The 23,564-nt window shown below is 40.5% G+C and overlaps 1 protein-coding gene across 1 annotated transcript in view; it reads left to right on the top strand.

Annotated features, from left to right (window-relative positions):
* Positions 1 to 23,564, top strand: part of LOC140456550 (serine/threonine-protein kinase MRCK alpha-like) — a 567,354-nt gene that overhangs the window by 382,897 nt on the left and 160,893 nt on the right. The window contains 4 exon segments of the mRNA XM_072550745.1: positions 2,414 to 2,662; positions 4,327 to 4,406; positions 13,562 to 13,728; positions 16,939 to 17,061. Of these exon segments, the coding sequence (XP_072406846.1) occupies positions 2,414 to 2,662; positions 4,327 to 4,406; positions 13,562 to 13,728; positions 16,939 to 17,061 (619 nt within the window).

The raw sequence follows: 23,564 nt of genomic DNA on the forward strand, positions 1-23,564 counted from the left end.
CCCCTCTAACCTGTTTTTATATGCTTTCCCTTGTCAGATAACTCTGGACATGATTGGGTCCAATAAGGTTCCTTAGTAACCTAAGATATGTTGTTTTATTAGGAAAGAAGCGTTCTGCTAAATGATCTGCACCTATCTCTTTAAAAACTGTTACTTGACAAGGATGGGAAATTATATGTAAAATGTCTGCTGTTTTAAGTTTCTTCCTTCTCAAAACACTTCATAAATTCAGTGAAGGAACAGGCTTATCAAGCAGGCTTACTTGACTGGCATTTCAGTTCTGAAGTTGGAGACACAATGGAAATTTATATGTTTTGGTGGAGAGGGAATTAACACCAATCTTCTTTTGTAGCATAAGGTAGAAATTCTGATTGTGAAATGCATCAGATAAAAACTTCAGCATTTCATACTGTTACACCTAGCATGGCACTGTTGAAATGTTTGTGGTCACCCAGTGGTTTGTTGCAACCTCCTTTTACCCTTCCTAATAGTATAGTGGACATACCTACTCAATGAACTGCATCTGTTCAAGAAGGCAGTCACCATCACCTTCCGTAAAGTGATTCAGGATATGAAGTAGATGCTGGCCCAGCCAGTGAACCCTTCATCCCATAAAAGAAAAAATAAAATCTGCAAGGAAAGTAGCAGTGAAGCCATCGATATTATGGTCGGATCATCTAATTAGACTTTTTTTTTAAATTGTTTGATTACAAATTGAATGAAGAAAATGGCAAGAGGCAACAGGAATAGGAGTGGTTTATAACCACCAAACAGTAGAGATAATTTAGTACCTAACATAAATCATGAAATTAGAGTTCCGTAAGTAGTAATTGTGGATAACTTCAGTCTGCATATAAATTGGTAAGTCTAATGAGCACCAATGCTGTAGACGAAGATTTCCTGGAATACATTTGAGATAGTTTTGAATGTTGAGGAACCAACTGGGACAGTTCTGAAGAAGTGTTAACTCTTAAGTATTAATCCTGCTTTCTCTTCACTCTGCCAGACCTGGACAAAGACAATGAATGAACACTAATTAATAATGTAGTTGTAAAAGAACCTTTATGAAATAGTGAACATAGTTTAATAGAATTGTCCATCAAGTTGGTAAAATATGAAGATCATGAAGCAGAAAGTGGGCATTCAGCTCATTGAGGCTGCACCAACCATCTGAAGAGCGTTCCACCCAGATCCATACACACACACACACACACACACACACCATGGCTAATGAAACACAGCAGTAACCCGCACAGGGAACACTGTGCAAACTCCACACAGCTAGTCACCCAACACTGGCATCAAATCTGAGTCTCTGATTCTGTGAGGCAGCAGTGCTAACCACTGAGCCACTGTGCAACTGTAATATCTTAAATCTAAGCAGCAGCAATTTTGAAGGTTTGAAGCGGAAGTTGACTGTGGGGATTAACGAGGTACATTTAAAGGTTTGATCATAGATAGGCATTGGCCAGTATTTAAAGACTTAATTCTCAAAAAAACATGACTTGCATTAAGGCTCAAATACTGAAAGGGAACAGTAAAAAAGCCATGGCTAAAGGGGAAGTTAACGGTATCATTAGATCGCAGGAGGAGACTTATACAGTCGCCAAAAAATTGTAAGCCTGAGAATTTAGCCAATTTTAGAAATCAGTAAAGGAGGGTCAAAATGTTTGTAAAGAAAGGGAAAATTCAATGTGAATGGAAAATAGCACAAAAAAATTAAAATAGATTGTAAAAGCTTCTGTAGGTGCATAAAAAAGGAAAGATTAGCAAAGACAAATGCAGGCCCATTAAAGAATTTATAATTGGAAATAGAAAAAAATGTACTTTGTCTATGTCTCCACAAAGGAAGGCACATGATACTCCCTCAAACAGTTAAGTTCCAAAGGTTTAGTGAGAGTTTGGGGTTGAAATAAATTGCTATTAATAAAAAAAACGTCATATTGGAGAAATTAGTGGGACTGGAAGTTAACAGATTCCCAAGATCTGATCTTTTTTAGCGTGTTAAAAGAGATGCCGACAAGGACCGTGGATATATTGGTGATCATCTTTCAAATTTCTAGTAATTCTGCAACAGTGTCTGCAGATTAGAAAGTTGCAGATTTAACCACAAAGCAATACTGACCGCCCTACTAGATTAACCAAGGGCACAAACACCAGACAGCAGCAGCTTCATGAGCAAGGACAACATCCTCAAGCTAGTAGACCTGTGCCTCACAACTGGATTGTTATCACTTCCCTAGGCTTTCTCTAAAACTTAAGAACCAGTTCAAAAAAATGTTATATTTGTATCAAGGGCAATGTCAGTGGTGATTTAACTCTGGTAATTTCTGATGCTTTAACGAATAATACCTGGAAGCCTCTTATTTCTAAGCATGTGATTAATTTCTGTATTTAACTCTCCCACAACCAGGAGCGATTTCAGTTCCCAGTGCAAATCACTGATGTTTCTGAAAATGCTAAAGACCTTATCCGGAGACTGATCTGTAGCAGGGAGCACCGGCTGGGTCAAAATGGAATTGAAGACTTTAAGAAACATCCATTCTTCAGCGGCATTGATTGGGACAACATCAGAAATTGTGAAGCACCTTATATCCCCGAAGTTAGCAGTCCCACAGACACGTCAAATTTTGATGTGGATGATGACTGTTTGAAAAATTCTGTAAGTTACTTCATATGTATGAATTTAGTTTAGAAGAGGATAAAATTCTGGGTACCTCTCAGGTGAAGCCGTATCTTCGACAGTTGATTTTTTCAATAAACCAGGATTCAACAAAAGAGCATTTATTAGTCATTTTATAGAGAGGAAAAGAAAATACTCCAATTCTGAAGTAAAAATAGAACATTAGCAAGATGCAGCAGGTCAATCAGAACAGAAAAGGACATATTGTCTCTCTTAGCTATTCAAGAACTTTCATCTGACATCATCTTTAATTCTTCATCTTTGTATTATTTGAAATATCCTTTTTTATATCTGTCTTGTCAGCTTCCTAAGTGCGAGTTCTATATATTTTGGACAATTCACCCTCTCAATACTATTCAAGTTAACCACAGTGCATACGTGACTATGAGACGTAGGAGCAGAAATAAGCCATTCAACCTATCATGTTCCAGTGAGATCGTGGCTGATCTGATAATCCTCAGCTCCACTTTCCTACCTTTTCCCATAACACTTGATTACCTTATTGATTAAAAATCTGTCTGTCTCAATCTTGAATATACATAATGACCCAGCCTCGACAATCCTCTGCAGTAAAGAATTTTATAGATTCATTACCATCTGAGAGAGGGAATTCCTCCTCATTTCTGTTTTAAATGTTCAACCTGATGTTCTGAGATTATGCTGTCTGATCCTGGACTGTTCCACAGGGGGAATCAGCTTGACCACATCTGTGCTGTCAAGTCCGATAAGAGTCTTGTATGTCCATGTTAACTGGCAAATTTTTGTGTGTTTGAGAATGATATAGGTATTCATGAAAGCGGGATTAAAAAATAAAATGGGAGATTGACTTACTTTATGTACAGTGTATTTTGCATTGGAAGTGCTTAACTGTGTGTATAGAATCTTGTCTAAGTGCTAAAGAGTTTATTAATCAAATTTATGAGGAGAAGACATGTTTGCACAGTATAGGTTCCAGCATGAAATCTATGATATTGTTCAATCTATCTCTGGTTTAAGTTTTCTGGAGACAGTACTGACAGGTAGGATTTACATCAGCATGATAATTGAGTTGAAGTTAAAAAATGAGTTACGATCCTAGTGTGAAGCCAGAATCTTTTTGATATTTTGTTTTGAAATATATCCCCTCAGCTTTCTTAATTACATTCTTCACATTGCTTGTACACATCACCTTTCAAATTGTGTCTTTTTGTAAATCAAGCTTTACTATTTTGAATGAGGTCAAGGTAGATGTGGGTAAGTAGGAATTTTACAAAACGATGTTTACTGGAAACAAGAATCATTGGAAAAACCACAGTTCTTATTTGAAAAACAAATGTTACGCCATTGCAAAACCCTAAGAATAAGAAATTTGTGATATAATTTAACATTTTCTGTGAAGTGCTTTCTGAAGAGAAAGTTAATAATAAAATAAAACAGGTGGAAAGGAAGGGAAACTGGTGCCTCAGGGTGTTAAGGGTTACGTCATGATCCTTCCTTGTTGACACAGGATAACATCATCAGGAGGTAATTATTAAATGAGGAGAGACTGAATGGTACACGTTATCAGTGAGGAAAGGACATTATCAGTTTAGATTGCTTTTAAAACCTACATAAAAATGAGAAAAGAAACAAGTCAATAAAGCATGCCTTTTATTCTCTTTCAGGAGACGATGCCTCCACTTACACATCCCGCTTTCTCTGGGCACCACCTTCCATTCATAGGCTTCACATATACTACTAACTGGTAAGTGCAGTGATTTTGTTTTGCTGTGCTGTATGAATTTGCAAGCTCCTCACTTTCAGCTGCACTTTCAGCATCTACTGTGATATAGTATTTGACTGGATGAGTGCAATTCCAACAAATATCAAGAAATTTGACATCACCCAAGTCAAACAGCCACTTGGTTGGCACCACATCGCCAAATGGTGAGTTCCTCCACCACCATAACTGCACTGTATACTGCTTACAAAATGCATCACAGGAATTCATTAAGGCTCCTTAGACAGCAACTTCCAAACCCATGATCACTGTCTCTTGACAGACAGGGACAATAGTTACTGGTGAACTTGCAAATGGGTGGTGCTCCTCCCCAAACCACACACCATCCTGACTTGGAAATACAATGCCAGTCCTCCTGTGTCCTGGAACTCTCTCCAACAGTATTGTAAATGTAACTACACTAAATGGACTGCAGCAGTTCAAGAAGTAAATTTAGGGCTTTTTCAATGTAATGGTATCCTTCAACACATGCTTTAGAATCATTGACTAGCACAGACGGAGACTATGTGGCCTACTGACTCTGTTCTAGATCTTTGAAAGTACAATTCAGCTAGTCCTACCTAGCTGCCCTTTTCCCATAAACCAATAATTTCCCTTTGTCTTCAAATGTAAATTGAGTTTCATTTAAAAGTTATAATTAAATATGTCTTAGAGTTATAGACTAATAGAGATGTAAAGCATGGAAACAGGCCCTTCGGTCCAATGCGTCCATGCCGACCAGATATTCCAACCTAATTTCAACCTTTGTCAACGCTTGGCCCATATACCTCTAAACCCTTCCTATTCATATACCTATCCAGATACCTTTTAAATTTTGCAATTGTACCAGTCTCCACCATTTCCTCTGGCAGCTCATTCCACCTCCCTCTGCGTGAATAAGTTGCCCCTTAGGTCCTTTTTATATCTTCCCCTTCTCACCCTAAACCTATGCCTTCTAGTTCTAGACTCCCCCACCCAAGGGAAAAGACCTTGTTTATTTATTGTATCCATGCCCCTCATGATTTTATAAATCTCTATGAGGACACCCCTCAGCCTTCGACTGCGGGAAAACAGCCTCAGCCTATTCAGCCTTTCCCTATAGTTCAAATCCTCCAACCCTTTGTGAAAATCTTTTCTGAACCCTTTCAAGTTTCTTAACATCCTTCTGATAGGAAGAATACCAGGATTTCAAGCAATATTCCAAAAGTGGTCTAACCAACATCCTGTACAGCCACAACATGACCTCCCATCTCCTGTACTCAATGATCTGACCAATAAAGGAAAGCATACCAAATGCCACCTTCACTATCGTATCTACCTACGACTCTACTTTCAAGGAGCTGCATTCCAAGGTCTCTGTTCAGCAACACTTCTAAGGACCTTACCATTAAGTGTATAAGTCCTGCTAAGATTTGCTTTCCCAAAATTCAGCACCTCACATTTATTTAAATTAAACTCCATCTGCCACTTCTCAGCCCACTAGCCCATCTGATCAAGATCCCGTTCTGATCTGAGATAACCTTCGCTAAAATAAAGTTTTCTCATGTTGCCTTTGGTTCTTCTGCTACTCAACGAGAGGCACCGTTAATATATTAAAAAATTAAAATTCACTTCACAGGAGCACTATCAGACAGAATATAACATGGAGACATATGAGATGTTAGATCAAATGAAAAACTCGATTTTAAGAAATGTCTTAAAGGAAAAAAGAGAGGCAGAAGGCCTCAGGGAGGAATTTCTAGATCATAACACAGAACCTCCCAAAGTGGCAGTCATGACTCCCAAGTGAGGATTGGAGGAGTTCAGGAGAAAAGACTGGATAGAGTGAAGATTTTGCCATGGGCTCAGGAGCTGCGGGGAGACAATGGCTATCATTTGAACAGCTGTGAGGCAGCTTTAGATCCCTGCATTTTTGTTTCACATGTGAGTGTGACATAAATTCCTCAAACTCCAGGTTTGCACCAGTAAAAGTAATGAGAATTTTTTGTACAGTTTTTTGAAAAACCATGATCCTCTCTTCAGCAATGCTGGTCAGAAAATGTTTGGATTCCCTGACAGAGGGCGTAAATGGAGCAGCCACTGAGGGTGTCAAAGTGTCAGAGATATGCAGATATCTCAGCAGATTGTAAGACTGGAGAAGAAGACTGGGAATCAGTGGGTCATAGAGGGTTTTGAAAACACGGACAAGACGTTTTAAATGATGACATTGTTTGAAGGGGAGCTAGTGTAGGTTACCAAGTACAGGAGTCACAGGTGAATACAAATTAAGGCACAGTCTATAGCATTTTGGATGACTGTAAATGTTTCCAGGATAAAATGCAGAAGACCAGCCAGGAGTGCATTGGAATAATCAAACCCAAAATAACTAAGGTATGAACAAGAGTTTTTCAGTATTAGATAAGCTGTAATGTAGCAAAGTTGGGTGATGTTACAGAGTTGGAATTAGTGCTGGCACGAATATGTGGTTGAAAGTTCACTCCAGGGTCAAATTTGGCAACAGATTTGTGAGCAGACTGATTTAATATCCCATTGTTTCTTGGGTAGAAGGATGCAGTCAGAGTTCAGGCTTTATTGCACAGATTGAAAAATGTAGCTTCAGTCTTCCCAGTGCGTAATTGGAGGAAATTTCTGCTCAGAGAAGCAGCAACATTAGAGGAATTGACGGTGGTGGTAATCACATAGACCTGGGTGTCGTCAGTATGTGTGAGGGAACTGTGATGTTACCAAAGGCCAGCATTGAAATCAAAAGGAGGAGGGAGCCAAAGCTTGGTTATTGGGTGACACAAGAGGTAAAGTTGCACAAGTGGGAAGCGCAGCTATTGTAAATGATTCTCTGGATGTAATTAACTAGGTAGGAATGGAACCATGTAAGTGGATGAAGTAAGTGAATGTACGATAGCCAAGTTTGTGGATGACACAAAAATAGGTGGAATGGCAGATGGTGAGGATAACACAGTCTGCAGAAGGATATAGACACGATAATTCAGTGAGCAGAAACTGGCATATGGAAATTACATGAGAGGTTATGCATTTTGGCAGGAAGATTAGAGGAGCTGAATAATTATTTAAATAGAGGAAGATTTCAGAATGCTACAGAACATAAGGGGATTGAGAGTTCTCATACATGATTCATACATGAATCACAAAAGCAAGCATTCAAATTCAGGTAGCAGGAAGGTTTGGAAAATTGTAGTCAGTGCTTCATCAATCGGACAGATACTTCCCTCATTTATCAGATAGTGATCGTAACATATTCAAGTTCATTTGTCATGTTTGAAAGTGAAGAGCAGGAATCAGGTTAGATTTAGAGTTTTAGATTGTAGTAGAGACAATTTGAATAAGGTCAGACAAAGACTTTCCACAGTCTGCTAATGGGTAAAACAACTGTGGAAGATGTTTAGAATAACATTAAACTCAATACAAAACCAGTTTATACCCCTCAGAGGGAAAAGCTCCACTTCACAGAAATAATCAGGCATGGACAATTAATGAGATAAGGGACAGTATAAAACTAACAGGAAAGACTTAGAAAAATGCAAAACAACAGCACAGATCGTGCTGAATGGGAAAGGTACAAAGACCAGCAAAGGACCACAAAGCAGCTTATAAGAGCGACTAAAAGGGATTATGAAATGAAACTTGACAGGGACATCAAAATCAATACGAAGAAATGCTACAGTTACATAAAGGGAAAATGGGTGATCAGGAGCAATGTTAGCCCACTAAAGACTTAAAGTGGAGATACTGTCACTGACTATGATGAAGTGACAGACATATTGTATAATTACTTTGACTTAGCATTGACAGTAGAAAAGGGGAGAGCTTACTGGGAGTCCCGAGGAAATTAGTAGTGGGTCAGGAACAGGGACTGAATAAAATTAACCGAAGTAAACCATCAGTAATGAGGAAATTAATGGAATTAAGATTAGATTAGATTCCCTACAGTATGGAAACAGCCCCTTCGGCCCAACAAGTCCACACCAACCCTCCGAAGACTAACCCACCCAGACCTATTTCCCTCTGACTAATGCACCTAACACTACGGACAATTTAGCATGGCCAATTTCCCTGACCTGTACATCTTTGGACTATGGAAGGAAACTGGATCACCCGGAGGAAACCCACACAGACACGGGGAGAATGTGCAAACTCCACACAGACAGTCGCCCAAGGCTTGAATCGAGCCTGGGACCCTGGTGCTGTGAGGCAGCAGTGCTAACCACTGAGCTACTGTGCCACCCCCGCGGCAATTAAACCTTGACAAATCCTCAGATCTGTTGGTTTCCATCTGAGAGTGTTGAAGGATGTCGGGGAGCACATTGTAAATGCCCAAACTATAATTTTTTAGATCCTTAGATTCAAAAGTTGTTCCTCTGGATTGGAAAATTGTACATATAACTCTATTTTTTTAAGAAGGTCGAATGAGGAAAACCAAGGAATTACAGACTAGCTAGTCTGACATCTGTGATGGGGAAATTGTTGGAGTCTATAGTTAAGGAGAAGGTAGCTGAGCGCTATGAAAATTTTTGGTTAAATCAGGGCAAGCCAGCATGGATTCATGACAGGTAGGCCATACCTGACAAACTTCACTGAATGTTTTGAAGAGGTGACTAAGGTAGTGCCAGGGAAATGCCTCTGGATATTGTTTATATGGCAATCCAAAAGTCCCACATAACAGACTGTTATGTGGGGTAAAAGAAGCCAATGGAATTGAGGGTAAATTACTGATATGGCAGGGAAACATGTTGAGTATCAGGGAACAGAAAGTAGGGTCCTCAAATTGGCAGATATGTGACCAGTGGTAACTCTCAATGGTTTGTGTTAGGGCCTTATTATTTATTCACAATTTGGATGTGATACAGAAAGTCACATATGCAAATTTGCTCATGACACAAAATTAGGTGGCATTGTAGACAGTGTAAATGATAGTCTATCAATATTCTTTTGTAATTTTATGCTAAGTGAAGAGGCACAACTGTGGCAGATGAAATTCAATGAAAGTGAGTGTGAGCTTATCCATTTTGAACCAAAAACAGATAGATCAGGGCACTGATTTTTATAATTATTATTATTATTATTATCAGGAGTACAGCTTATTCATCACCTGACAAAGGAACAGCACTCCGAAAGCTTGTGATTTCAAATAAACCTGTTGGACTATAACCTGGTGTCGTGTGGCTTCTGACTTTGTCCACCCCGGTCCAAAACTGGCACCACCACATCATCACAATGTGAAATGAGTTTTCTATTGGGCAGTGCACCATTTACGAGATTGTGTAAACATGGGATTTCATAATGTTTAATATATCCCAAACGTGGGATTTCATCATGTTTAATATATTTACAATCTAAGGTACAACTAACTGGAAGACCTCTTTCTAATCAATTTTGGCAGCAAAACTGAAAAGGCTAATGATTTTAGAATGACTGGATTGATTTGTTGAGCTACTGAGTTTGACAACACAATCAATTTACTCAAAATAATCATAGATCATTTTCAATCAGCTATGTTAATAGACATCTAAAATATATGAGTAAAACAACATTTGCAATTGGTACAAAGCATCAGTTGCACTAATGCATGCAGATTCTTTTCTTCATTCCTTTATGATTGTTGCTGATGTTATGACCCACTTAGGAGAACATGCTGATGCTCGAACACCACTATTCCAAAGGTCATCACAAAAGTCAACATTTAATTTAAGTACATAAAGTCCTCAATTACTTGTCTGATAGATTCAAGTTAACAGAAAAAATCGACCAGACACCTGTACTGAACAATTACTACCATTTATTACAAATAAAAGATCTTAACCACAAACTCAACAACTATCAGTAATCAACAAATAATTCTACTTGTTGAAACTATAACCCCTTTTAAAACCACACACTCTCATAGAGGCAAAAAAAATGTTATGGCTGAACGGAGAAAACAAAGTGGGGAACAGTTCAGTCCATCAGTCCACAAGGTTCAATGAGAGGTCCCATTTACTTTCCAAGACCAAATAACATTCAAGAAGCTCAACTCTACCAGGACAAATCAATCTTTTATTTGCAACTTGAAATATTCACATCTTCTACCATTGACAGTGGCAGTGTGTCTACCACCTACAAGGTGCAATGAAGCAACTTCCAAACCTGTGATCTCCATCACCGAGAAGAACAAGGGCAGCAGATACACGGTACCACCACCACCTACAAATCCCCCTCTAAGGTGTACATCTAGCTTGAAACTTATCCTTATTCAATCACTGTTGCAGCAACAAAATATGGAAATTCCTCCCTAACAGCAGTCTGTGTGTACCTATTCCCCATGTTCATAGACTATTTACGGAATAATTTCTGACAACAGCACATTCTGGAGCCAACCACAGAGCAGCCTGTGCTAGATTTGGTATAGTGCAACAAGGTAGGATTGATTAATGACCATATTGGAAGAGTGTCCTTGGGCATCAGCAACCTTAGTGCGATTAAATTTTATATTCAGTTTTCAGGAGTGAATCCAAGATTAGTATTTTAAACTTAAATAAAAGCAATTAGTAGAGCATGGGAGCAGATCTAATTAAGGTATCCTGGCAAATTGGATCAATATAGATGCTGTAGTAGGCATTTAAAGAGACATTTCAGAATACACAGACTAGCTACATGCCTATGAGCAAGAAAAATTCCAAAAGGAAGACTACTGTACTACAATATTACATGTAAAGTGTGTAATTCTGCAAAGGTGGTTGGCATTCAGAAGCTTGGATAGAATATAAAAACTGGCAAAGATTAATTTATAAATTAATAAAGAGAGCAAAATTAGAGACATAGCTAGTTAAAAATATTAAAATGGATAGTAAGAGTTTCTGCAGTTCTTTTAAAAGGAAAGGAGTTAATAAAGTGAATGTTAATCATTTAGAAAGTGAATCTGGGAAATTAATAACAGAAAATAAGGAAACAGTAGCTTAATTGATAGGATATTTTGCATTGGCCTTCAATGTAGAGGACATAAATAATATCCCAGAATTATCCATCACAGAAATATCTACCAGTCAAGACATTGAAGTGATGGAGAATCTCAAAGAAATTACACTCACCACGATAGTGATCCTGAGCAAATTGTTGCAGGCTGACAAGTTCCTGACTCCTGATGGACTTCATCCTGTGCTCTTTAAAGAACAGGCTAGTGATGTAGTTGATATACTTGGTTTTACTTTTCCAAAACTCCTTGGATTTAGGGAAGGTTCTCAATTTCTCCCCCTACCTGAGTGGTGGTGGCCCTCATGTTAAACCATCACCAGCTGTCTCCCCATAATGAGAGAACAGCCCTATGGTCTCTAAGGAATCTTTACCTTTTTACCATTAGAATGGAAAACAATGTATGTAACTCCTTTATTCAAAAAAGGAAGGAGACAGAAAGCAAGAAACACAGGGCAATTAGCTTAACATCTGACACAGTGGAGATATTAAATATTTTTCAAGGTGTTATAGCAAGATACTTTAAAAAGTTTGAGGTAATCAGACAGTCAGCACAGTTTTGTAATAATTATAACATGTTTAAACAATTTGCTGATTTTTATTTAAGTAAGATGTGCTGTCAATAGAGAGAAACTGGTGGAGGTACTGTACTTAGATTTTCAGAAGCCATTTGATAAGGTGTAACTTCAAAGGTTATTGTGGAAAATAAAACCTGATGGGCCAGGGCTAACATGTGGATGGATAGAAGATTGGCTAGCTAACAGGAAATTAAAAGTTTCAAAAGTGGGTCATCTTCTGATTGGCAAATGTTAGTGGGCAGTGTGCCACAGGGATTAGTGTTAAGACCTCAGCTTTTTACAACTTACATAAATGACTTGGATATAGGACCAAAGTTATGATTACTGAATTTGTGACCCAAGGATTATGTAGGAAAGTAAGCTGTGAAGAGGGTGAGGAAGGTACAGAGGAAAAGAAACAGATGAAGTTAGTGGGCAGAGAGCTGGTGAATGGAGTGTATAATGTGGGAAAATGTAAAATTGTTAATTCGGCAGGAAGATTGAAAAAAGAGTGTATTACCGAAATGCAGATCTCTGTAATGTTGAGGAATCTGATTGTCCAAGAATGTCTTGTTTTATTGCAATGAGAATTGAACACAAAAGTCAGCGAGTTATGCTTCGATTCCACAGGACATTGATAAAAACCACTTCTGGAGTTCTGTGTACAGAATTGGTGTCCTTATTTAAAGAAAGATGTAAAAGTGTTGAAAGCAAGTCAGAGAAGGTTGACTAGATTAATACCTGGAATGGGTGGGTTGCCTTACAAGGAAAAGTTGGACAGATTGGGTTTGTATCCCTGAAATTTAGAAGATTAAGAGGTGACTTGATTGAAAAATGCAAATTATTAGGGGCCATGGCAGGGTGCTTGTGGAAAGAATGTTTCATCTTGTGGGACACTTGAGAACTGAAGGAGTCCCCCATTTAATACAAGGACGAAGTGAAATTTTCTCCTCTGGGGGTTGGATGTTTTTGAAGCTCTTTTCCCCAAAGGTTGGTGGAAACAGAGTGTTTGAATATTTTTTATGCCAGAGGTCCATAAATGTTTGATTGACAATGGGGCAAAAAGTTGTTGGGTAGATGGGCATGTGGAATAATCAGATCAGCCATGGTCTTAGAAATTATTGGAGCAAGTTTGAGGGGCCAACGAGACAGCCTTTCTGAACTGTTTTGCTTGTATGTTTGTATAAACTGTAGAATTTCAAAAAGTCAGCTCACCAGCTTCTCAAGGGCAATTAGTGATGTGCAATAACCAGTACATAATGAAGTACTTAAAATTTAAAGCTCATCAGTCTGTTGTTAAATATTGCACGAAAACCCTCCTTAATGGTATTGTGGGAATATCTATGCCAGATAGATTGCAGGGCTTGAATGCAGCATCTTAAATAGTTGTTACAGATCTGTGTATAAGTATTGGTGATCTTACAAGTGCAAATTTAAATTTCAGATACAGCCTGTTCAAGAGCAGGCTTATTTGTGAGGAGTTCAGGTTTTTCTAGTAGAAGCTACCTGCATCATGCTAATTGGATTTCAAATATCCAAGTGCTTTGTTTTTTGCCTTGCTTTACACCAGTAATTCTTTATGTCCAGTGCAGATATTTTCTAATATATTTGTTTTCTTCTCAGTATTCTGTCTGACAGAAGCAGTCTGAGAGATGCTGCTGGTTCATCCTCAACAGATGTCGATATCAATGTTCAGCGGACATTAGAGGACAGCCTGGCCACTGAGGCTTACGAGAGGAGGATACGACGTTTAGAACAAGAAAAACTTGAACTGAGTAGGAAACTTCAAGGTGAGGGTCTAAAGCAAAGCCAGATTTTGGTTTGTGACGTTGTGAAGCACTCGCCCTTGATGTCTGTAAAATTATAATGTTAAGGCACACTGTGAGAAACTTAGGAACAATAGTGGATTAATTAGCCCCTCTGAGCTGTGTTCTATCTCCATGTACCCTCTTTTGCCCTTTATTCCTTAATCTATTTTCTTAATAAAAGTCCACGAATTTCACAATTAAAGTGAATAATATACCTAGCATCAATTGCCATTTACTGAAGTGAATTCCAAACTTCTTCCACGGTTGGCAAGTAGATGTGTTTATGAAATTTCACTCCTCTAGAAATCTACTTTTAATTTTTAGACTATGCCTCCTCACCCTGTATTCACCAAAATTCCAATTGTGCTGTAGTCAGGGCTTTGTATGGCTATGGTGGAATTTTACCCTCTTGTAGTCTTCAGGATAAAGCCCAGCATCCATTATTGCCTTATTTTTTGTATTTGTCTGTGACTTTTTTATGATCTATGTATCTCAACCTCGATATGTTTTTGGACCTCCACTAGTTAAAACTTATACCACTTTACCAGCTCAAATTGAGAATAATTAACTGGAGAAATGCCAGCTTCAGTGATTTGAAAAGGGATCAGACCCAAATCACCTGAAGTTAAAGGTTAGCAGGTGAAACTGCATTGGAACAATAGCTGCCTTTAGAGAATTGATAATTAATGCATGGACAAGGTATATTCTCGTGAAAGTGAATCAAACCTGTATAGACCTTCTTGGATGATGAAAGAGATAGAGATGGAGAAGAAAAAGACTGGCAGCCAACATTTCAAAGGGAATGTAAAAGTCTTCTATAGGCCTATCAATAGGAAAAAGGTGCTAAGAGGAGGAATGTGGACAATTCAGGACTGAAAAGGGGATTATGCATGTTCACATTGCTGAGATATTAAATTGATACTTGTGTCTGTCTTTAGCAAGAAACAAGATGTTTTTCAGGTCGTGATGAAATGGGAGGCAGTTCTAACACTGCTTTATGCAGTCATGGGGTATGGGGGTTGCTGCGTAGGCCAGCATTTACTGCCCGTCCCTAGTTGCCCCTTGAGAAGATGGTGATGAGATGCTGCATTCAAGCCCTGCAATCTATCTGGCATAGATATTCCCACAATACCATTAAGGAGGGTTTTCCAGGATTTTGACCCAGTGATATGGAAGGAACAACAAATAATTTCCAAGTCAGGATGGTAGTAATTATAAGTTTATGACTGTCTAATGAGCTTGGTAGGTTACTGCAGTGCATCTTGGAGATTGTAAACATTGCTGCTACTGTGTGCCAATGGCAGAGGGAGTGAATGTTTGAAGATATGGTGCTATTCAAGAGATTGTGAATTAGTGGTGCTGGAAAAGCACAGCAGTTTAGGCAGCATCCGAGGAACAATAAAATCGACGTTTCGGGCAAAAGCCCTTCATCCGGACTACAGGCAGAGAGCCTGAAGGGTGGAGAGATAAATGAGAGGAGGGTGGGGGTGGGGAGAAAGTAGTATAGAGTACAATAGGTGAGTGGGGGAGGGGATGAAGGTGATAGGTCAGGGAGGAGAGGGTGGAATGGATAGGTGGAAAAGAAGATAGGCAGGTAGGACAAGTCTGGACAAGTCATGGGGACAGTGCTGAGCTGGAAGTTTGGAACTAGGGTGAGGTGGGGGAAGGGGAAATGAGGAGACTGTTGAAGTCCACATTGATGCCCTGGGGTTGAAGTGTTCCGAGGCGGAAGATGAGGCATTCTTCCTCCAGGCGTCAGGTGGTGAGGGAGCGGCAGTGAAGGAGGCCCAGGACCTCCATGTCCTCGGCAGAGTGGGAGGGGGAGTTGAAATGTTGGGCCCCAGGGCGGTGTGGTTGATTGGTGCGGGTGTCCCAGAGATGTTCCTAAAGCGCTCTGTTAGGAGGCGTCCAGTCTCCCTAATATAGAGGAGACCGCACTGGGAACAACGGATACAATAAATGATATTGGTGGATGTGCAGGTAAAACGTTAATAGATGTGGAAGGCTCCTTTAGGGTCTTGGATGGAGGTGAAGGAGGAGGTGTGGGAGCAGGTTTTGCAATTCCTGCGGGGGCAGGGGAGGGTACCAGGAAGGGAGGGTGGATTGCTGGGGGGACGTGGATCTGACCAGGTAGTCATGGAGGGAATGGTCTTTGTGGAAAGCGGAAAGGGATGGGGAGGGAAATATATCCCTGGTGGTGGGGTCCGTTTGGAGGTGGCGGAAATGTCGGTGAATGATTTGGTTTATATGAAGGTTGGTAGGATGGAAGGTGAGCACTAGGGGCGTTCTGTCCATGTTACGGTTGGAGGAGTGGGGTCTGAGGGTGGAGGTGCAGGATGTAGACGAGATGCGTTGGAGGGCATCTTTCACCACGTGGGAAGGGAAATTGCGGTTTCTAAAGAAGGAGGCCATCTGGTGTGTTCTGTGGTGGAACTGGTCCTCCTCAGAGCAGATACGGCGGAGGCGGAGAAATTGGGAATATGGGATGGCATTTTTGCAAGAGGTAGGATGGGAAGAGGTGTAATCCAGGTAACTGTGGGAGTCAGTGGGTTTGTAAAAAATGTCGGTTGTCATTAATGGAGATGGAGAGGTCCAGGAATGGGAGGGAGGTGTCAGAGATGGTCCAGTTAAATTTAAGGTCAGGGTGGAATGTGTTGGTGAAGTTGATGAATTGCTCAACCTCCTCGCGGGAGCACGAGGTGGTGCCAATGCAGTCATCAGTGTAGCGGAGGAAGAGGTGAGGAGTGGTGGCAGTGTAATTACGGAAGATGGACTGTTCTACATAGCCAACAAAGAGCGATCAAACAATTGTACACAGGCTAAGAATAAAGTTCAGATCTGTACACTTTAATAATGAACAGGTAAGTATCAATAGTTTTCTCCAGGTATTTATTTCACATTATTGAATTTAAATATACATTCATCTATCTGTACCTTAGTAGCCCAGACACTCTGTGCAAAGTCGTTGCCTCTTGCTGCTCCACTCCAATGTTAGACTCTGTTGCAGGAGTTAAAATTTCACTTCTTTATATCAGTTTCATTGCTCTGTTTACTGTACATGAGGCAGCCATTGGTTACACAGACCATTCATTTTTGAATATAAGATCACGTCTTAACTCCTCCACATTGTCCGCAGTGCAGTTTCAAAATTGCTGCTGCCTTAACGTTGCTTCATTTTGTCTTGTTTGTTAGAGTCTACTCAGACTGTTCAGGCACTTCAGTATTCAACTGTGGATGGTCCAGTAACTGCAAGCAGAGAACTGGAAATTAAAAAATTGAAAGAAGAAGTAGAAAAATTGAAACAACAAGTATTAGGTAATATATTCAGTTTTATGTTGGGGTTCACTGCAGTTTATTGTGTTGGTCAAATTATGATGATGTTTAATCCAAGAGAATATTTTGAAAATGCTATGTGTTATGGCAGCATTGTTTTTTTAAAGCAAATTCATAAATACTTGAGATGTAAAAATTGCAGTATTATAGGGAAAGATCAGGGAACCACAACTAACTGGAATGCTGTTCGAAAGAGCTGACTCAGCCAAAATTATCAGAATTATTTCCTTCCATGCTGTGCAGTTTTACAATTCTATGACTTTGATACTTTCTGAGACAATAAGACACAGCACCGGAAGTAAGCCATTCAGTGCGATCATGATTGACTTGATAATCTTCAGCGACACTTTCCTGCCTCTTCCCAATAACCCTTGATTCCCTTACTGAATAGAAATCTATTTCAGTCTTGAATATACTTAATAACTCAGCCTCGACAGTCCTCTGAGGTATAGGATTCTTAGTATATTAAAGTCAGTTATACATTTGCTTTGATTTTCTGCTGAGATAGCTTCTTACTAGAAAGGGCTGTCCACAAATGTGTCTCAGCCTTTGGGAGGTCAACCTCAGTTTATATATTTACCAATCATGCAGGAGTGAGTCATTTACCGCAGCACAGGTATGTGCTGTCCACAAAAAGCAACCTGGCCAATTATTGCCCTCTGAGCCTGTTCTCAATCCATCAGCAAAGTGAAAGTGGTCGTTAATAGCGCTATCAAGCCACACTTGTTCAGCAATATTGCCATACAGTTTGGGTTTCATTGATGGCACTCAGACTTCTGACCCTTTAGTCTAAACATGGACAAAAGAACTGGTCTCCAGAGGTGAGAGTAAATGACCTTGCATTTGACCAGGTATGACATCAAGGAACCCAACCAAGATTCACTTTAAATAGAATGGTTGTGGTTATTGGAGGCGAGTCATCTCAGCTCCAGAACATCTCTTCAGGGTTGTCTCCTAGGCCCAATCATCTTCAGCTGCTTCATCAATGATCTTATCTCAATTATAAAGTCAGGAGTGACCAGTAAGGTTTGTGTCACACAGTTTCCAGTCAATGACCATCTCCCACAAAAGCATATCTAACTGTCGTCCCTTGATATTGAAATTCTGTTGGCTACCATTTACCACAATCAAAACTGGACTGGCTATTATCACTGTTGTGGGTACTGGATGCAAGTGCATGTGGAAATGTAGGAGTTCCATGATAACTGTAAGTGATTGAAATTATGATTCTTGATTAGGGTTGTTAACCTGGGCCAATCAGGAAAGCCTTGGCCGACCAATATAACCAGGAGATTAGAATCTCCTAGTTGAGGATAGACTCTGAGTTGGCTGACCACAGCCACTGTGCAGTAGTAAATAAAAGGTGACTTAGTGACAGGACCTGGCCTCTGTGCAGTTATTTAAGTAACAGATTTCCCACTTGACTCCCCAAAGTCTGACTACCATCTGCAAAGCACAAGTCATGAGTGATGGACTCTTGATTTGCCTGAGCGGCTCGGCTCTACTAATGTGTGAGGAGCTCATAAGACTCAAATAGAGAAACATAGAAAATAGGAGCAGAAGGAGGGCAATGCAGCCCTTCGAGCCTGCTCTGCCACCCATTTTGATCATGGCTGATCATCCAACTCAGTAATCCTTTCCCGCTTTTCCCCTACATTGGCCCAAGTACTATATCCAACTCCTTCTTGAACTTGTATAATGTTTTGGCCTCAGCTGGTTTCTGTGTTCGCAAGTTCCACAGGCTTACCACTCTATACGTGAAGAAATTTCTCCTCATCTCAGTCCTAAATGGTTTACTCCATATCCTTCGATATGATTCTGTATTTCCCCACCAACAGGAATATCCTTTGTAGTCCTCTTAGAATTTTAAAGGTTTCTATGAAACCCTCCCTCATTCTTTTGAATTTAATCCTAACTGATTCAACTTCTCGTACGTCAGTCCTACCATCCCACAAATCAAACTGCACTACACTACACTACACTTCATCTACAGCAAGACCATCTTTCCTCAGAAAAGGACATAAAACTGCATACAATACTCCACGTATGGTCTTACCAAGGCCTTGTGTAACTGCAGCAAGACATCCCTGCTCCTGTGCTCGAATCTTCTTGCTGTGAAGGCCAGCATACCATTTGCCTTCCTTACTGCATGCTCCACCAACATGTTTCGGCAACTGATGTATGAGGTCACCCAGGTTTTTTTGCACATTTAGCTCTCTCAAGTTATAGCTATTCAGATAATCTGCCTTCCTGTTTTAACTATCAAAGTGTATAATCTTACATTCATCTACATTATACTGCACGTGCCATGCATTTGCTCACTCACTCAGCTTGTCCAAATCATCTCTGCATCTTTCTCAGAGGTTACCCTTTTATCTGGCCTTTTTGTCATATGCAGATTTGGAGATATTACATTTAGTTCTCTGATCTAAAATATTAATACTTATTGTGAATAGCTGCTGACACTGACCCCTGCCATCGAGTAAAAGACCTGTTTTATCCTGCTGTTTTATTTTCCTGTCTGCCAACCAGTTTTTTATCCATCTCAGTACACGACCCCAACTCATGTGCTTTAACTTTAGAACATAGAACAGTACAGCACAGAACAGGCCCCTCAGCCCACGATGTTGTGCCGACCACTGGTCCTCATGTACGCACCCTCCAATTTCTGTGACCATATGCATGTCCAGTAGTCTCTTAAATGTCCCCAATGACCTTGCTTCCACAACTGCTGCTGGCAACGCATTCCATGCTCTCAAAACTCTCTGTGTGAAGAACCCACCTCTGACATCCCCTCTATACTTTCCTCCAACCAGCTTAAAACTATGACCCCTCGTGTTAGTCATTTCTGCCCTGGGAAATAGTCTCTGGCTATCGACTCTATCTATGCCCCTCATTATCTTGTGTTAGGTCCCCTCTCCTCCTCCTTTTCTCCACTGAGAAAGGTCCGAGCTCAGTCAACCTCTCTTCATAAGATAAGCCCTCCAGTCCAGGCAGCATCCTGGTAAACCTCCTCTGAACCCTCTCCAAAGCATCCACATCTTTTCTGTAATAGGGCGATCAGAACTGGACGCAGTATTCCAAGTGCAGTCTAACCAAAGTTTTATAGAGCTGCAACAAGATCTCACGACCATTAAACTCAATCCCCCTGTTAATGAAAGCCAAAACACCATATGCTTTCTTAACAACCCTGTCCACCTGGGTAGCCATTTTAAGGGATCTATGTACCTGCACACCAAGATCCCTCTGTTCCTCCACACTGCCAAGAATCCTATCCTTAATCCTGTACTCAGCTTTCAAATTCGACCTTCCAAATGCATCACCTCGCATTTATCCAGGTTAAACTCCATCTGCCACCTCTCAGCCCATCTCTGCATCCTGTAAATGTTCCACTGCAGCCTACAACAGCCCTCTGTACTGTCAACGACACCTCCAACTTTTGTGTCGTCTGCAAACTTGCTGACCCATCCTTCAATCCCCTCATCCAAGTCATTAATAAAAATTACAAACAGTAGAGGCCCAAGGACAGAGCCCTGTGGAACACCACTCACCACAGACTTCCAAGCAGAATATTTTCCTTCTACTTCCACTCGCTGTCTTCTGTTGGCCAGCCAATTCTGCGTCCAGACAGCTAAGTTCCCCTGTATCCCATTCCTCCTGACCTTCTGAATGAGCCTACCATGAGGAACCTTTAAATGTTATTCTTTTATGTGGGACTTTGTTGAAAGCCTTCTGGAAGTCCAAAGAGACCACATCCACTGGCTCCCCCTCATCAATTTTGTAAGTTACATTCTCGAAGAATTCCAGCAAATCTGTCAAGAATGGTTCATGCCCTCTGTGATTTGAAAAGTAAATTCCATCGATTCAGTACTGTGAGAGAAAAGAATCCTTCTCATCTCTGCTTTAAATGTGCAAGCCCTTATTCTGAGATTATGCCTTCTGGCCCTGAACAAAGAGAAATGACCTTTCTGCATCTACCCTGTCAAATCCCTGTACGCTTCAATGAGGTCAACTTTCAACCTTCGAAACTTCAAAGTGTGCAGAACCAATCTACTCGATCTCACTTCATAAAACAATCCCTCCATACTTGGTATCAGCTTCCCCCCTTCTCTGGACTGTCTCCTGTTTCAATATATCTCTCTTGCAATTAGGGCTCAAAACTGTTCACAGAATTACAGATGTGGTCTGTCTAATGCCTTTTGAAATTTCTGCAAAATCTGTCTATTTTTATATTCCATTCCCTTTGAAATAAAGGCCAGCATTTTGTTTACCTTCACTATCATCTGCTAAACTAGGATACTGGCTTTTTTTGTGATTTATGAAGGGGGCTCTTCTAATCCTTCTGTCACTTTCTGCAGTTCTTGTTCATGTAAATAATATTCAGCTCCTTTATTCTTAGCCAAAATGTATAGCCTTGCATTTTCCCACATTATATTATATCTGTCAAGTTTTTGGCCACTTGCTTCATATGTCTGTGTCCCTCTACAGACTCTTTTTGTCATCCTTCCCACTTGCCTTCCCACGTAATTTTGTGGCATCCACACGGTTGGCTGTAGTACCTTCATTTTCCTCATTCAAGATATTAATATAGTGCTACTCCACTAGTCACAGGTTTGCCATCCTGAAAATGCCCCCCTTATCACAACCCTGTCTTCTCTTAGTTAGCTAATCCTCTATCCATGCTAATTTACTATCTCCAACAGCATGTGCTCTTCTAAATATCTTAAAGTGTGGTACCTCATCAAACGCCTTCTGAAAATCCAAATATATTACATCCACTTCTTCCCTTTATCTATCCTTCGAGCATTCTAACAAACACCTTTCAGGATAAAGCAGCCTGCTTGATTAGCACACTGTCCGTCATCATCAACATTCACTTCTTTCACCAGCAGTGAATACCACCTCCATGAGTGCTTACATCAGTTCACCTCCAACAATATCTCCCAAACCCATGACTACTACCATCTTGAAGGATAAGAACACCACCACCTGAAAGTTCTCCTCCAAGCTACATGCCTTCCTAACTTGGAATGATAATTGCGGCCCTTTCATTATCACTGGGTCAAAATACAAGAAATCCCTCTTGGAGTGTGTTTGGGTGTACCTACACCCCACAGATTGCAGCTTGCCAAAGCCTTCTCAATGGCAATTTGACAAAGGCAAACCAGCAAATCCCACATCCCACGAACGGGAAAGAGGAAAATGTTTTAAGCAACATCTGACTGTGTATGATGAGGGTAACTGCTCATTTAAGGTGGTGCCCCTTCAATTTCAGCTGTTTTTATGGTATTAATTATAGCTCCAATGATTGAGTTGTTGAGCAAATATTCTAATTTTATATTATTGCAAATAACAGGCAAATTGCATCATATTGTTTAGATTGTCAGCCTGGATTTTTAGCTAAAGCACTAAGCTGGATTGCACAACTCCCTGACTTGGAGGTGAGCAAAAAAATAACCTTTCTGATTACAGAGGAAATAACTTCATACGCAAACCAAATTAGCTTTTTGTTTCTTTCAGCTAAATAGGTGATTTAGCCATTAATTGACACATAAGAGCTACAGATACTTAAATCAGAGTTGAACTCTGCTGCTTCACTTTCTGACCTACCATGCGCATATTCCATTTCTGCATACTGTTACTGTGAATGTTGTTTTAGCTTTCTCCGTAGGCAGTATTTCACCACTTTTTCTTGTGCTGTGATCAGATGATATATCACTTACACAGTGTCCCAGAAAAAGTGAAAAAAAATGCACAGGAACCTTGATTATCCGAATATCAATCATCCGAATTTCAGATTATCCAAAGAAGATCTCAAGGTCCCAATAGAAACATTACATCAAAGAGATGTTTCCAACACTGACCGCGTCTTTTGTTTACGATGATTAAAAGTGAACTCGGCTGACTGAAATGCTGCCGAGAACAGTACTGGACATCGATGGGAACCAAGGCACTGTTTCCAAATGACTGACTTCTCTCTCTCTCTTTCTCTCTCTCTCCTCCCACACTTGCCCTGGAGTTCTACACAGGGGTGTACCTTAAACCCCCCTGTTCCCCAGATAATCTCTCCAACATTGTCCTCTACAGGACAAAGGTGGAACTTGTCAAAAAGTTGCAGTGAGAAGGTGTGTGTATGTCTGTTTTGAGACTCACCCCCCAAAAGCAGCAGCAGTCTTACTGTTGGTGTCCAGTTCCACTGTCCCAGAGAGAGGGGGGAGGTGGATGGGGGAGCGGGGTTGGGGGGCAGACAGGGGGCAGATGTGGGCGGTGGGCAGACTGGGTACTGGGTTGGGGGCATACGGGTGGGGATGGGGGGCAGACGGGGGTGGGGGTGGGGATGGGGATGGATGGGGTTTGAGGGTGGATGGGGTAGTGGGGCTTTTGTGCGGTGTGCTGCTGCCTAGTCTCCTAAATGGGGAGCAGACTTAGCAAGTGCTCATTGTGTCAATCCCATTGAACTGATGGTGGTGGTGGCGTGATTTTGG

Source organism: Chiloscyllium punctatum, chromosome 3 (assembly GCF_047496795.1).
Source record: "Chiloscyllium punctatum isolate Juve2018m chromosome 3, sChiPun1.3, whole genome shotgun sequence".
NCBI classification, from domain to species: domain Eukaryota; kingdom Metazoa; phylum Chordata; class Chondrichthyes; order Orectolobiformes; family Hemiscylliidae; genus Chiloscyllium; species Chiloscyllium punctatum.